This window comes from Anopheles funestus, chromosome 3RL (assembly GCF_943734845.2).
Source record: "Anopheles funestus chromosome 3RL, idAnoFuneDA-416_04, whole genome shotgun sequence".
NCBI lineage: Eukaryota > Metazoa > Arthropoda > Insecta > Diptera > Culicidae > Anopheles > Anopheles funestus.
In genome coordinates, this window is record NC_064599.1 from 43301837 (window position 1) to 43319512 (window position 17676).

General features: G+C 39.2%; 1 protein-coding gene across 1 annotated transcript in view; it reads left to right on the forward strand.

Moving 5' to 3' along the window:
• LOC125769177 (uncharacterized) overlaps positions 1-17676 on the forward strand; it is a 65467-nt gene that overhangs the window by 37258 nt on the left and 10533 nt on the right. Inside the window, exons 3-5 of the mRNA XM_049437728.1 lie at positions 2880-3262; positions 13325-13860; positions 13941-14085. Coding sequence (XP_049293685.1) covers positions 2880-3262; positions 13325-13860; positions 13941-14085 — 1064 coding nt within the window. The remainder of the gene's footprint in view (positions 1-2879; positions 3263-13324; positions 13861-13940; positions 14086-17676) is intronic.

Below are 17676 nucleotides of genomic sequence, written 5' to 3' on the forward strand. Positions count from 1 at the left end.
CTCTTAACAAAAGCATATGACATTGAATCAATTTCTGTGTATTACTTCAATCCATTCAAAGACAGTTGCAAGGTGTAACGATTGATTGCACATTAATTAAATGCATTGGCAATCTTCACACTCCAGAGTGACATCTGGTCGATATCTCACTGTACTAATTCCAAGGGTTAGTAGCATTGTATCCGTTAATAAACTCCCTCCGTTATAAAGGAAAATGTGCATTGAATGTTCGCGAGCAACAGCGTTAATCCTTCTGGTTCGTAAGTTTGAATTGATCTTGCGTCAAAGGCACAAATACCACGCTTGGAGATACTGTCAGAACCACCCAGTAAGCTCATTAAAATCCCTACCAACTGCGGTAACTAACAAACCTTAGGCAGTGTGGGATGTGTAGTCGCATACCGCTGCCGGTGTTCATCAAATTGGATGCATCATAGCGATGATGCGTGAATGCGTTATTTGTACCACTGCAACTCGATACCGGCATACCATGCACCCTCGGGACACTATCATGTATGGTTTGTGCCCACAACATACACCAGCAGAATCTGTATACTGATGGTTTCACATGTAAACAGGAGCTTGTCTGTGAAGCGGAAGAAGTGCCGTTTACGCACTGGTTGTTGTGGCATCGAAAGCTAGTACAGTCGGAATACATTTTACCACAACGGTGCATGCGTTGGATTTCTCATCCTCAGGGATTCGGCCGTCCGGCAAGTTGACAGCAGGTCGACGATTATGGCGCAACATGCCCACAGGGTGTCTTGTTCGGAAACGTGTACTTCAAACCGATACAGTACCACCAGCTATCGATGTCGTGGACACTTAGTTATGTCACAGACATGCACGAACCTGCTTCGCTACGTTGAAGTGTTGGAAGCCGTCGGTTGGAAGCCTAAGGATTTCCGGTCCTGTCCTTTGTAGTTGTCACCTTGACGGCCGAGTTTGTTTGGTAGTTTGCTGTCAAGCTTGGAATGCCTCCAGGAAATATTTTGTTTCATCATGCAAACTACTCAATAATTCTAGTGTAGTGCATCGTGACCAAATGAAAATTTCCACCTTTAGTTCGCTTTGCTTTCAAATAGTTTGTTGCAATATCTGACCGGACGATTCTGTACATTAGTGCAATCCACTTCAATCCTTGATGGAAAAAATCCATAGTTAATTGAAAGGCTTTGATCTGTAAATGTTTCTTTTGGTTTCATTTTTCTTTTACATAGTATTTCAACTCTTAGCTGTATGCTTGTTAGTGAGGTTAGGCTAGATTTTCCTTTTCGTTACAGCATGGTAATAAATAACTTTGCTTTCCACAAAATTTCTACAATTTTTCCTCTTGAAGGAAGTAATTACACATTAGTACGTTTTCCAACATATCAACTGAAGTTTGAATTCTCGTCTTGAATTATACATGTATTATCAAGAATTGTTATTTACATCTTATTAACATCATTTTGAAATCCTACTATTATGATTTTTACTTGATATAATCGTATGCTCTAAAATTAAGTTTGATTCCGCCTATTTAGTTTTGCACAGCGTTCTTAGTCAATTGTTCTGAAGGTTTTTTTTTTTCATTTTCACTTACATTTTGTAAGTGCTTGCCCAACAAAAGACCTTTTAGAGATAAAATTTTTATCTAATATTTGTTTTGCTATTTTTGCTTCCTTCTTTTCGAAGTACTTGTTTTCGGTGTCTGTGCTGGTTTTTTACTTATATCTGATCACAATCTTTACGTTTGAAATGCAAAAATGCTACATTTCAACTTTTTTGGTCACGCTTTTAATAGATAAGATTGAGCTTATCAATCTTAGTTTTGAGTGATTGCGTGCTATGGCATAGATATGTAAAATTTATGAACCAACTAATTTACAATTTTTCATGCGTAAAAATGCTAAATGTTTTAAAATTTTAGAACTTGTTTGTATTATTTATTCTTATTAAAAAGTGTATCCAATTAAAAATCTACATCAAAATCAATAAACCTAAAAATATAAACTTATAAATATCTACAAACCTGTATTAAAATGAAATTTAATTTGTGAACTGCAAGGAGTGCGTGTCAACGTTTTGCTTAAAGTTAAATTAATTTTTGCTATTAATGAAAGTGCATGAAAAAATATTTACAATTCAAATTCTACCATTTCGGAAAATTATTCCAACATACCGCTTGAAATGGAATTTTTCATTCAAAAAAACATATTTATTTCTAAAGTATAAATTCATGCAAAACACTCTACAATCGTGCTACACCACATAAAACGTTCCATAATTTCTTGCTGCATTTCTAGCAAATAGAAAGAAAAACTCAAGCACTCTTGTTTGTTTGCTTTCGTACTACCGGATAATCGACCGCGCTAAAAGAACATTTCAGAAAAAAACGACTGTTTTCAACACGCACTCCGTTCCCATGCAAATGGTACTATGTTTGAAGAAGCTTTTGCGTTGTTGTAAAGGGGAAACGTTTTGCATGGACTAATGCTAGCGTGAGCAGCGTAAAGAGAACTGAAAAACTCACATTTTAAAGTTCACCCGATTTACGGTCACAAAGCTATATTCACATATTTCCAACCTCGTGTTAGTGAAAGGCTCTCCTCTATGTGGCTCTCGTTTGGTGATGGAAAATCCACAGTTTGTCTTTTATTCCTCCGGGGACACATGCATTCATTTATGCATGCAAAGGTTTATCCTATTTTTTATCCTCAATCGAAACGATTACGAGGCTAAAGCGATACATGCGACGGATGTGTCGAGATCTACCCTGTTTCTACCGATAGTTCGAGTGTGTTTTGAGTGCCGTAAGCAGTGTTGTCGTTTTTTTTTTGTCTAATATCTTTCTATTTTTCCATTTCCATTCCATTTGGCGCACTACTCGGGCGCAGCACAAAGAGGAAGAAAAAATGATTCCACCATCCTCAGCAACAACACTCCACTGGGAAAGCTATTGGACGGACTACGTTGGCTGAGCTCCGATTTGTATTTTGGAGAATGGGCGGGAAAATCGGGGACAGATTTTCCTTTCCACTCACTAGCACAGCGCGTTCGATCACTTGTAGCAGAGTTTCAGCGTTACGATACCACGCTAGCAGCACGCACCGAAGGATGGCGACAAGTGGTAAGATTTTTAGTTCTTCTTCGAACGGTTGGGCTAACGGAAACCCCGGCTAACGGCGACGATGATCCAGGATGTGATAAGCACCTTCAAGGGGACGATAAGCAGCCAATTGCCGATGTGAGGCGGTCGCGTACCGACCACAAATCGAAGGTAAGCATACGTTGTCTTCGTAATGGTGCAAGGATTATGTGCTTGTGCCATTCGTATCGTTAAGTGTTGCAGTATGATGCCAAACATTCATTGAATTTAACTAACCTCAGTTCCAATGGATTGTTATGCCTCTCCGTAAAGTAAAATTCAGGGAAAGTTTTAATTAGTTACCCTTCCCAGTATCTGGCTTGCTAGTCTGACTAACAGATCCGTTACACTGTATTGGGGTGAAAAAAGGGAAATGGATGCGGTTTACCTTCTTTTTTTCGTTGTTAACTTTCAACTACCAGCTTATGTTGCTCTTAAACCTACACCACATACGGAAGTGAAGTGGAGTTCCATTAGGATAAATGAAATAGTTGTACGTCGTTGGCGCGTAATCGTTTTAACATTGCACGCTCGGAAACCCGAGAATGGTAACGTCGGTGTGTTGAGGAAGGATGAAAATTCACACTCACAAGTGAGAATACGAAGCACATGTGACTTTCTGGATAATCCTTGTACAAGACTGCTCTTTTCGCTTTTTTTTGAGCAGAAAAGTTGCTTCATACATTTTCTATATTGTTAATTAAAATGAGAACAAAATACTCGTTGGTAATGTATTCAATCCGCTCGGTAGGTCGTTGAGTGTGTCTGAAAGAGGTAATTCATCAGCTCTATTTGAATAAAGCAACTCATTTTACTCGGTAACGTAAGTAGTTTTCTTTTTATTTTAGAAGAGTTAAGTCTTTGCTTCGTTAGACCAATCAATAATAGCAGTATAAAAAAAGGATCTTTTTAGTTATGTTAATCAAACACATTTGTAGCATTATAGTACAGCATTACCAAAGAGGTAACAAAAAAAAATAGATTTTACACATTTATTTCTTTTTTTTTCGTAATAAACTTGCTATAATCGAATTTTATACTAAATTGATTTAACAATAACTTTAAATGTTTTTTTTTACCAACAACAACCAAAATATTCTCAAAACCTCAGTAAAGTACTAGATGTGGTGCCGACGATCATGTTGGGATTACACTCTTTTATTAATAAAACTCCGAAATACTAGACAAGACTACCCACTTTATGTAACTTATTATAACATTGACTTACTATAATATTATTAAAACATATTGGTTTATTCTAAACATTGTTTGCCTCTCGAGCTTTACAATCCATTACAATCTCTTAGGTTTAAGTTTGATTTAACCTTATCGTCCCTTATCGTAGGCAAAGTCTGGCCCGCAGACCAAATCCGGCCCGGTAGACCAGTGGTCCGCAATCTATGGTCCGTGGCTTTAGTAGAAGTGGCCCGCAGAAGAAATTTTCGGTCGTTGGACCGATCATTTTAACCCTTTTTGTTTACGATTTCAAGCGTTTTTACGAGACGAAACCATTCTACGCTTCTCGATATGTCAGATTGTGGACAATAACAGTTTTTGCTAATGTTTTATTTAAAACATCGCCTTACCGGCGGTATACATACATTACGAGTCCGTTCATAGACGGCATATGTGGGCCGCGATATACTTATGTCGAATAAAAAGTGGTCCGCGGTACTAAAAAGTTTGGGGAACAATGTGCTCGACGATTTGATCCGGCCTGCGAGAAAAATGTTGAAGGGGTCACGAAGAACACAAAGTCTAATTATGACGATATTAGATTATTTTTAGTCCTACGAATCCAAATCAACATCAATTATGTCGTATCTAACCACATTTTTTTAGAAAAAAAACTTATAATCTCTTGGGCAGTAAACCCTGTATCCAAATGTTTCAAGATTTGTTTCAAGTATTTGACCCGCAGTTTCAGGTTAATTTTTTTGTCTGGCCATTTTTGATGAAAACTCTGTTGACCCTTACTATAGACTATAAAAATCTGAAATAGACACAGTACTCGAAGAAACCTGAGCGTTTTGCCAGGATAGACAACTATGGAAGAGGTTTAAAAACACAATATAGTCAGAGGAAGAATTTAAAATAGAGGGGGAAATCAGGCGAAAGTCGGTAGTGAATAACAGAGGATGATAGTTGAGAACAGAAGACAGAAGGTGAAATGCCAAAATCGCAATGGTCTACAAAAATGATTAATTGACGGAAATACTAGAAGTGCTGCTATTAGCGCAGAAACAGTACAGAGATCATTAAAGGCGGAAGAGATTTTTTTTAATGTTTATAGCTGCTCATCCGAAAGCCTAAGATCAATTATCAGTTTTATATTTAACCCTTTTTTAGATCCATTTTTACATTAACTTATTTGTACAATCAATTATTATAACCTTAGATAGTTAAACAAAATATTTTACAATAAAAAAAAAGAGTAAATAATAAAAACGAATGTGATACAATGTAGGTATTTTTATGTCCTTAAGAAAAAAAATTCTTTTGTGTTGTGTTTGAATAACGAATTGTAAATTGAATATTTTTATTACCAAGTGTATCAAATCAATAAGTTAAGTTTTTTTCATATTAATATTGATAAATCTCAACTTCATTAAACTTTCACTATCCGCTACTAAAAGAAATTCAATTATTAGCAAAAAACACAAGATAAAAAGAAAAAAACAAACGCAACTAAATCACTATTCCTACGTTGCAAAATGTTTGCACAATTTGCAACCTTTCAGTAGACAATCAACAACAGGCGCACAAGGAAGCTGTGTTGAAACACTTGTCATTTGACGAACGGAATCCTTCGTCTCAAACAATTGTAGCATTAGTTGCTTCCATTAGTTTGATTCGATATGGGACTGTTCCCCAAGAGCTGGATGCTTCACATACAAGCGTTTGGAAATCACAGTGCCGTGAACAAATTGATTATATTTAATCCCCTCGCTCCTTTCAAGTAGCATCGAACCGAGTGCAACCGAGCTGTACAACAAAGCCACTACGGTGCGAAGAAAACACGACGCAGAGCATACACTAAGCCACATACCTGCATCCTCACCTTCCATGCATCCACAGTAGCAAACTTCTTCGGTCCAAACGAGATGAATTACGCTTAATTGATTGTCATGAATTGGAGCTTAAAATTTTAATGATGTACGGACAGGACTTGCCGATGCGCCAGAGCCCGTGGCAAATTCCATTATGCTGCCTCGGGTAACACGATTGGTCAACGCCTTTTGCATTAAAGAAAATGGTAAAGTGTGAAGTTGTCATGCACAAAAGTTGTTTATACATGCAGAAAACAGACCGTACTCCCCTCAAAAAGGCTAGGGATGGAAAATGGACAGGGGTGTGAGGAAACAGAACTATTTTCTTTTTCCTGGAACTATTTACAAATTTTGCTATGCTTATTGCTCGTTAGCTTGTTCGCTTTCGCTTCACTTCAATCCTGCATCGAGTGTATCACGTTTGCGCAACACAACTAATGCGATCCGAGGGAAGAAAGAGTTTTTCTCGACGGCAAAGAAAAACAAACTCCTTACGCAACAATGGAGTCGAAGATAAAAAAAAGGGAAGAAAACCTTTCAATTAACCAGATTACGGTATGGGTGAGCGGATTGCAAAGGAATCGTGCACCGGAAACTCAAAAGCGAATTAAGAAAAGACTCCCTTGTGGGTGTCCGCTGGAATGGTGTTAAGTAATAAACAAATTGCATTTACCGTACATGTCGATTTGCTATTGCTTATGAGCGGCTGGGTGTAACTGCATGGCAGTTGAAAGGCAGGGGGAAAATACAGGTATCCAGCCAGAAGTGAGCACGGTTGTTGGTGTGAACTGACAGCCGTTGTTAGCAGAATAAGCGTCAAGAGCGAGATTTCCCTTGGCATGAAAATGAATGGAAAACTTCTGCAGTGGTTCCGTCCGTGAAGTGGATGCAGTCTCAATGCTTTCGGATTTATCGTGTCTGTTTCCAATTATTTGTTGGTCTTGATGTTGTTGTACACACACACCACGCTGACGAAGGTATCTTTCGCATACAGTTATAATTGATCTCTAAATCTTACTTGCTGCAAAGGAAAAACGATACCGAGAGGAAGGAGTGTCACTCGAGCATCGAGCTTGACAGTTTCGTAGAGTCGGATGTTTGGAAGTTTTTTTTCCCCCCTGTCCTACCTCCATCTTTTCTGACCCACTAGGAACGTATGGGTTCGAGTTTCTAGTCGATTTCCATTCTCCGAGTAAAGTTTCGAGTAAACTTTGTCTATATAATGAATGGGCGAATGAAAGCGAATGGTACCGCATCATAAGCTGCTTTCTCGCACGATATTCAGCCAAAAATGTACCACATTCCATTCAGTTCCATGCTTTGTCGTGTGCTGTAACTGTGTTTATTCTGTACACACGCAAATGTCGCTCTCAGTCTTACGAAACTTACCGTTTGTATCTGCTCAATTTCGAAAAATGATGCATATCACCTCATGCATTTGTAATGTTGCATTGGGACGCGCAAAAACAAAACAAAAAGGTTTTGAACTGAAATGATAAATGTATTTGAATACAAGCCTTCACGTTACTAATGTAACCATTCTGCATTGATTCAAGCACCTGAAATGTAATCTTTTAATCTCGTAATTGTGGCCAAATTTTCCATCTTTCCGTTTGTGCTAGGTTGTTGCATTTAATTCCAATTTAATGTTATTCATAATTGTAAATGAATGAGGATGAAATCACATTCATCTGCATAACAGAGTTGAACAGAGATGGAAGAAAACGGATTTAAAAATTCACATAACCGTACACGATCGAAGGGAGCATTAATAATCATGCATGTGCTGTCTATTGTGCTAATAACACAACCAGCATGATGTTTTTGAATAAGAAATTCTACATGGTTTCATCTGTTCATGTACATGTTGGATTTGTTGCATCAATTTTTAATAAATCATTATTCATAACATATTTCTCACAGTAGTTGAAAACATGACAATGCTGTAGTAAAATTTTAATAATTCCATTCACTTTAAAAAATGTAATCAATTTCTTCTTGATTGATTTAATGTACAATTCCTTTTTCATATTTATTACCTCGTTCCAAGCTCGATGTACAACACTCCAAGCAGTAAGCGCATGGAATTTCTTCGCCTTCCGGCAGCATCTTTTCTCTTCCATTAAGAACATATTCAACCAGGCGGAAAACTGGCATTGTGATCGGGAACTATTAGAACAGTGCCTCAAGATCCGTAACCGTTTTCCCGGTAAATAAATTTCCCCCCAAATGTGGTGCGATCGCACATACGGGTACACATCCCCATACTGGCAACATGCACGGTACTTGAAAGTGTGTAAGGCGCATACTGCGTTCTAATTGCCGTTTCCTTATCTAATTGCCTAGAGGGGACGTTGGGTTGCACTCGGTGCAAAGAAGCTTTCTAACCCGTTAGGCGTTTCCATGCAATGGAATGATGAATATTTTACCCCTGCATACAAACAAACACACTCAACCTTGAGAAGGATGTACAATATGTGCATCGGTCCTTCTTTGGCCATATATCGGGAATCTGCCAAGCTAGACAAACTATTATGCTGCAATTAAATTGTTGATTTATCAACGCTGAGTATAATTTATTTCGTGCGGTATTCCACATTTACTTCGAAAAATGTGTACCATCACATCCATCAGCTTGCGAATGCGCTGCCTTCTGTCGAAGGAAAGCAGTTTTGTAAGAAACCGACCCAACCATGTATCTCTAATTAAGTAAACAGATTACGAAACATTGTCTTAACCATGCACGTATGTTTTTGATAAATAATGAGAATTTACTCGTAACGACACTTGATACCAGCAACCAGAGTAATTGGATGAAAATGTGTTCCATCTTCATTTGCTATGTAAACATCGATCCTACCTTCTGGTACGCATGCTACACACTCTTCAAGAAGCACTTTGACGTTGACCACAATTTTCTAAACTGAATCGATCGTAAATGTCTCGTTTTATCCACCTTTCGTTTCGGGTGTTTCGTATGCAAGAGCAGGCAAGCAAAGTGGTCCGGAATCATTCCGTACTCGGGCATCTGCTAATGAATTACAACTTTTTGCCATTTATCGAGTTTTTTGGGTAGTGGTGGAACTAGCCTTACGTTGCTTTTTTACGGTATCAGTAAGATCGCTTCCTGGTTCCAGTGCTGGTAAGGTAAGCGATATATCAGCAGCACGAACCGTAAGATTCGCAATGAATCTCAAGTTGAAATAAAATTAAAAATTTATCGTCCATGTCGGTTGAGTCACAGATCTGTTGTAGAGCGGCAGAAGGGTCGTAGAAACCGTGTTGGAAACGACCCAAGGGGACGGCCAGCGACAAGTGTGCCGGCAAATGTTTTGGCATAGTGTGTCTGTGTGCTTGTGTGGGTGAATTGTAGCCACAGGCGATGCGACGAAATTTTGCCTGGCTAGTAGCGTCAGTGATCTACACCCTAACCGTTGTTAGTAGGAAGAATAGTCCACTGCTCATATCGGTCGTAATTCAACAACGAATCTGCCTACCGCACCAAAGGCCGTGCATGACCTACACCATATGTATGTTGGATCGCACACAAAAATCGCTGCCTGCATGGAATGGTTCACGGTTCATCTTTTTTTTCGCCTGCCTATCTGACGATGTACTCCACTCTGGACAAATGTGTACCAAAACGTAAATCCGGATTGTACGCGATGGCATGAAAATGAATAACTCAGCTAGGAAAATCGTGACACAGTCCTTTGCACAACGGTTCTGTGGTTCCCCTTATACCGACTAAGACCTCGCGAAAGCCCCTCAGGGATGAGAGCGAATTAGAATATGCAAAATATGGACCCGGCTCAAAGCTTTCCACCGCGTACTATTTCTCTCTCTCTCGCTACGGTGAATTGTTCCCGTTTTGCGTGGCATCCTGCTCTCGTTGCGCCGTAATTAGTGACGGTACGAGACGATGTTCCGGGAGCAGCAGCATAAAATCTACCGAACCCGGAACACAAAAGTTCGAAGCAAAAACCATCACGTAAGAACTTCTACAAGTTGCGGCTGTGCAAGGATAAATCATACCGGTTCCTCCTGTAGTCGGGCACCGTTGTACATTATTTCTTGCTTGTTAGTGCAGAAGGTACATAGTGCCAGACTAGCAAAGTAGGCTTTTGTGGGTTGCCTTTGGCAACGGAAAAAAGCACTTTCGAATAGGTGAACATGTAGTACACTCGGTGGTGTCGGGACGGGAAAGCAAACGTTGAAGGTTATATCGATAGCTACGATCATATGCATGTGAACAAGATGATGCATATGCACTTACATATTCTAGGCGGGGAAAACGTTTTCAAGCTGATCTTCATGCATACAGCGCCACATATGTAAACGCAATCCCGGGCAACATGAAACATGAAAAATTGTTCATTTTTGTGTTTAATTTTTATGTTGTCTGAATGAAGAGGGACGGTGTTCTCACGGTGTATTCTCTTAAACAAAATTTGTGCAAAAATCGATTATCAAGAGGTGGAAATGGAAACAAAAAAATCTGACATCCAATCCATATTTCGGTTTAGAAATATTTATCCTTGACCAATTCTTTCTTGGCATATGTTTCTGTGAATAAAAAAATGAATTTGTGGTTTGGTTTTACGTGACACGTGGTAGTGACAAAAGATGTTACCATAACAATACAAGAAATGCACGTATTGGTCACAGCTATTTGTAAAAATCTGTTTATTTCATTTTAAGTTTTTTTTTCTAGTTTAACTATATTTACCAAATCAATTCTCGTTCGCTTTTAAAAAACAGAGACGTGCCAGAGGTCAAAATGTCTTTTTGCGTTGTGGTTTATTAAATTCCAAGAACGAGTGTTTCGTCTACAATCCTTGAATTAATTAATCCCGTTCCTCGGAGCTTTGTCGGAACTCTGAAATCTGTCTGAAAAAAATTTATCTGTTTTCTACTAAAAAGGTTATTTTTATATCTATCTAGTTTAGTTTCTTAAATGCTTTGTTCTTTACTTACTTTTTTAAACGTGTTGCTAATATTATGAGAATATTTCTTGGTGTGAAATTTAGTGGAACTTCCTATCTCGTATCTCGAAAAATCTTTCTTCTATTACATAATTTTAGGACAAACATCAAAGTTAACTAAACGAAAATTTTCAAAAGCATTGTAAAACAATGTTGAAATTTTTAACCGTCACATAAACCAACAATTCTATTTCATGGCGCCTGGATTTGAAACTAAAGATTATTTACCATGTCTGTGTCTGCAAACAAAAAGTATTTCAAAAAAGGCGGAATGTTTGAAAAGTTTGTGGTAAACTATGTCTAGTTTATGATATTCCAATCGATTGTGCACAGTTCGTTCATTTTCTTTATGTTTCAACCTGTCTCTCCATGGTTCTGCTGATTTTTTTTTGCTTTTTTTTTTTCTTAAGAATGGTCAGGCCGTTTACTTGTTTTTACCACATAGTCGGATAGTAAGTCCTTGCTACGGGGGACGATGCGAATGTGATTTGATCCCCGGGCCTGTCGTGTGGAAACGGCGCCGTTTATGCGGATTCTGTTTTATAAACTAAAAAAGAGCAATTGCCCTGGTTGTTGAACTGAATCGAAAAATGCATATCATTGTTATATCGATAGAAACTTACGCCATGCAGCGCTGATCCGTTAGACTCAGGTTGCTCATGTTTTAGGTTTATTGCTATTTTATTTTATGCTATTTATTTCTTTTAAGGTTTTCCCAAAATGTGGGTCATCGATCGAAATTTGGTCATCGATTCTCGGTTGATCTGTTCAATTTTTGAAGTTGTACTTTGGTATATTGCTTGATATAATGTGGTTAAGAACTTTTTTCCGTATCGAAGTTAAGCTATATAGCAGGTATGTTACTGTAAGTTTAATGCATGCTTAACATGAAAAATATGTTTGAAATGTTTGTGTGTACCATATTCTCGGAACAATTCGGAACAATGTCTAGAATGATATGCGATAATTAATCTCGGCATTTGACTTATTCAATCCAACGGCGTAATTCTGACTCCGTTTACCAAAGCACAAGGAATGCATTCATCAACGAAAATGCAAAATTTTCCTCATCGCCTGTGTATGTGTGTGTGTGAGAATGGATTGTATCTTCCTTTCTCTCCATCTCTCTGTCCATGTCCAGATTTACATAATTACCATTCACGCGTTCTCAAAGTTTACATTCACGGCACGAAATGCCAATTAAGAGGCATCGTATTGCTTCACCTCAGTAGAATTGTGTTGATTTCTGCTAATTAATGCTACCCGGTAGCATCATAAAGGGTACTATTTGATAATAATAATATTGCAAACGTCTGCCACGGTCAGACGTGAGGCCTGCTTTGAGAAGCCCGTGATGTGACGTGTTAATTGATGACTGGTTAAACAAAAAACAAGTGTTTACATTGTGTTGTCACATCATTCATTTTTTAAACTAGACATAAATATACCCTTTTACGACAACCATTCCATGGGCAAGTGTCTCTATTGTGGCAACATGGATAAAAGATAGTTTCGATATCCTGCACATTCTTATGCAAATGCAGTTGCCTTTTTCCCACTTGTCCCATCAACATTGCATGCACTTGCTGCTCGCACATGCTGCTGTTGTAGTGCAGCAATTAATAACGTACTCACATTCCGGTGGCAAACGGAATGGTAAATACATTATCACAAAGATAGCAGAAGGTTTTACTCGGATACGCTCCAGTTCAGACGAATGTAATAATCGCCAGACGTATCAGATCGCATGAGAAATGGATACAAAATTATCCTGACAGGGATTTTCTTACCGGCTTCCGGCTCGAGATGCAACTGTAAATGATTCAGAAATCTCAGCTTAGTCGTTATCTATCATTTTACAAATTCATCCCGACGCCTTGTAGCACACAAACGCCTGCCTGCAAGTGTACCATCATTAATCATAATTATTACATGCATTTACGGTTTAGTAATAACCTTTTTTTTCTTTCCATCATCTCTTTCCCGTTTTCGGTTTTTTCAAATGGTCGCTTCCATTTGCACTGCGCAATAATGTCGTGCGAATGCATCTGTGTGACGGATTCTGCTCGAAATGCTTGGATCATCGGTCACCTTTGCTTTTTGTGGTGGGTATTATGGGGCGGCATAATGCTTCCTACCTATCCGCAAAACACCATCAGCAACCTGGCGGCCATCTTTCTGCCGTTTGCTGCAATCGTGAGAAAGCGCGACAAACCCGCCACTACCAGCTGACAGTGATCGATATACTGGCGGACTACATCCGGTTCCGGTGCGAATCGGTAGCACGGTTACATCCGCCCATCCGACCTGAGGCACTGCTGAAGGAATGTAACCGTATCGTTGGCAGCATGTTTGTGATCTTCGACGGTAGCATGGAGCTGATGACGCTGGTCCTGCTTCGTATCATCCCAGACCGGGCGACACACACACTGCTCCTATATCCCGTGTTTGAGCACATTCTTACCAGCGCAACGTGCCACAGCGACTGCGACACCATACCTGGCTACGTCCGGATGCTGCTTTGCTTCAAACGCTGGAAGTCACTGGTAAGCGGACGGGCAGAGAAAGCTTCCATCGATTCAAATGCCGTCCAGCTGCTCCCTGGACGCTGTCCAACGGTTCAGCACGCTTCCGATCTGCCCTTCCTGAGGTTACTGCCACCCGTACCAACTGGTCAGCGCGTCATCGAAACGCGGTAAGTTCCGGCTGCGTTACGAAGCGCAACCTGTCAGATCAATCAACTTCTGTACACTGGTTTTTCGCCATTCGTTACAGCTACCTGCTGGTTAACGATCTGTTCAGTTTGGAGCACTGCATCGCACAGTACCTTCGACACCATCGCCGTACAGTTACTGGCCCGTCGGTGGACGAATCCGCGCCGAAGCAACGCGACAACAATTCCAACCGTCAGCGACGTCTGGTGAGTGTGTTGCTGTTGATTGCGTTCCCATTCCAGCGGTAAACACTGCAAAACCCGATGACATCATCAATCGATAAGTTAATCCTCCATCAGTTTGGTTCGCGGAATGACATCTTCTCGGTTGATGAGCGACCCTGCGCCTGAGGGCCCGTTCGCTTTTGTAACGCACAAACGCGCCAATCGTAGCGTACCTGTCACACTTTAGCTTCCTGGCCGGGAATGGATACAGCTGGGAACAATAATCACTGACCGTATGTACGGGGTATGACGATAAGCCATAGCAACACTGTGAACACGATCTGTCACTTTTGATCGGAGAATCTTCTGAACGCGAGTATTTATTTCCTCCCTTTTGCTGATAGTTCTCTGACGGCACAGTGCGCCAGATTGCATCCCTCCCATCATGAGCAGTTACGATGATCTGTTCAATATGCTGTGCAGTGTGAAAGTTGACATAAAAACTCAAAAATACTTGATATGTCGACTATCGATCGATCTGCTCGACATCAGTACACTGTGGGAGGGTTTTAGTAAATTTCTCTCGTTGGAATTGTATTGTATAGTACACACGAGTGTATGAGAACCACCATATCAACCATAACACCTATCAGCATAAGTTAGGGTAGGCGATTGTTGCTTGTAAATTATGCGCACACAAAACGTGTACTGCGCGCTGTATTTATCGCTTGACGTGTGCAGTTTTTGCAGAGAAAGATATTTTATTTTTTTATACATATACTATATACATATCGCGATACATTTTATCCGTTACCAAAGCGTAAAACACATGCATGGGTAAACGGTTAACGAACGAACCGCGAAACCATAAATAATCTCCTCCCGAACCCCGGGTACTCGTTCCTGTTCCGGCTGTCTGTGCTACTATTGCCAAAAAAAAGGAAGTGAAATGTTCACGATACCAAATTTCGTCCCAAAACAATGTGTTCAACGTAATGGTAATGGGAAAACCGGCTGATGTGATGCTGGTGCTTACAACTCTATTCTATCAAACCTTCGACTAGCTCTATCACTGCCAAATAGACGCTAAAACTAGTAAGTACATCGCAAAAGATATATGAATATGAGTGTAAAATAGAGTTTCATCATTATGTGTGTGTGTGTGTGTGTCGTAAAGCAAAGGTCTTTGAGTAATTTTACAATCCGAATGGTTTATTAGCACTGCTACACTAGGGAGGGACACTTTCAGCGAAAGATTTATTTATTTAAAAACTATTATTAATTGGTTACTTTTCCAGTTCATTGCAAAATTGTAAAAGAAAAATCCAATCAAAATTAAAAACAATTCCAATTTATTACAGCACATGAATGCTTTTTGATCTTACTATTTCAACAAGTAACGAACGGTATGGGCACCATACTGCACAGAAAATTGTGTTTTGTTTGTCTGTGACAATGTAGTTGGGTTTTAATTAACTTTTGATTCAATTCCACCCTTTCGCTGGAGGGCTTAGACATTTAATACTGTGTGACAATTCGCTAATACGTCACCTTCATCCATGCATCCATTTTCAGCCTTCGTTGAGCCTTTTTGTCAAAAACTGATTTGTTGTTTTCGTTTTGCTGGTTTTAAGGGGAAATTATTTACCCATCAGTCATGCATCAAATGGGATTATCCTTAGCCGCCGGAAATTGAATGGATATTTATTGAATTAAATGGGCTCTAGTGATAGAAATATATGAATATTTCTACCGAATTCGGTTGCCACATACAGGTTTTTCCAATTTCAGTGTAACTAACTCAAATTCAAAGTTTTCTACGGTCACAAAAATAGATACCATTCCCAAAAACTAACTAGCGTCCATTAGCCGAAAGTTGTTCATTAAAAATGTATACCAACGCTATCAATCCCACTGAACGATAAATTCACTATCCTCGAAGTGTGGTTCCGTTGGTTTACTATTTCATTAAACAACGATTTTCCATCCACTTATGCTGGGTTTTTGGTTCGATTGGATGATAGCCATTGACATAAACACTCTCTTTTTGAATATGCCAACCAGTGGCAGCCGACATGCCAAATTAATTTCAATCAGTTGCACGGTTCGCTGATGTTTGTAATATATTGCAATTAAATATTTTATTAATTATTTTTGTCAAGTACCGCTTTCAAGTGTATAAAGCGTGATGCGATGCGGGGACAAAACCGGCCCAAAATGAAACCACCGATTCGTGTCTGTTGGGCAATTACTATACTGTAGTTTTATCGATGAAATAAATGAGGTTGATGATTTTCCAGTGCTAACATTTGGTTGTGTACCAGGCGAAAACGAACCCATTTCTCGCTTGATTGCTGATTGATGCCATTAGGCTAATCTTTTGCCTAATGAGTGTAACCACCATAACATTGGATCACGCATCCCGTACCGATTGCGATGGCGGGATGGCCGGGTGTGTATTTGTGCAAACGGAACTAATTTCCGGATGACACGTGTCCGGCAAAGTATCGTTTAGCGCTTGCCAGAACGATACAATTCCATTGATTGGAATGTGTTTGGAATACAATCACAGCCGCGGGACTGTAGGTGAGTGTATCTAGGAACCGTTCCCAACTGTCACCCAAAAGAGGTCGTCTAACAATATTCCGTTCCGCAAAATGATTCCCTTTTGGTATCAAAACGATGAAAGGCGTTTGACGTCTGGGCTGTGACGAGTGGCTACTGAATTGTGGACGATTTATTGCCACACAAACACACACTCTTCCTTTACCTTTTAGAAGCTTGCAACGGCACACGGTTAGTGTGGGCACATTTCTTCCCCCTTCCCTTTACCCGAACAAACCGAAACATGCAAATCCGCTTCAATCAACTAGTTGAGTTTCGTCGAGTGTACTTCATCAATCAAACCAGGTGTGGACGCGACCACACTCATCCTATTCTCTACAATCAACTGAATTGCGACACTGGTTGCGATTACGACGCTATGCGTAAGTAATTAGTTTGTTGAAATTCTGATGATGATCGTGCCGTGTGTGTGTGGTTTGTGTTCAATTATTTCTATCGATAAGTTGTACAATTTTCATACGTGATTGGTTACAAATTTAGAGTATTTCATTTGAGTGGTTTTGAGGCTGTTTAACAATTCCCCTGCATAGTGTACTTGGGCAATGGCACTGTAAACAAAAGCTACTTTTAGTTTTGTTTTCCAAACCGTTTAGAGGACGCCTGCAGCATTACATGACCGCAACTAGTCATTTTGATCAGAACGCTTAGTTTTTAATCACATTAGTGTTACGAGTGAGACCTTCTAAAGTATTTTATTGATGATTTTTACACTTTTGTTGTATAGTATGATCTCTAATAAACATTAAAATATAATCTAGTTATTCGAAATTGTTTATAAAATAATTTTATAACAAAAATATTAAAATAGAAGCTCTAGTGTTAATAACAAATAACTCAAAAACAAAGGTTTATTAAAACATTAACACATTACAAACGTTCAAAAGTTTATACCATAACTTTAGTTAACCAACTTCGTTAAACCAAATAGTAATTATAGCAAAAAACAAATCAAATTAATCTTGCTCTCGCTTATACTTACTAACTACAAGAACATATTTGTAAGCAGTA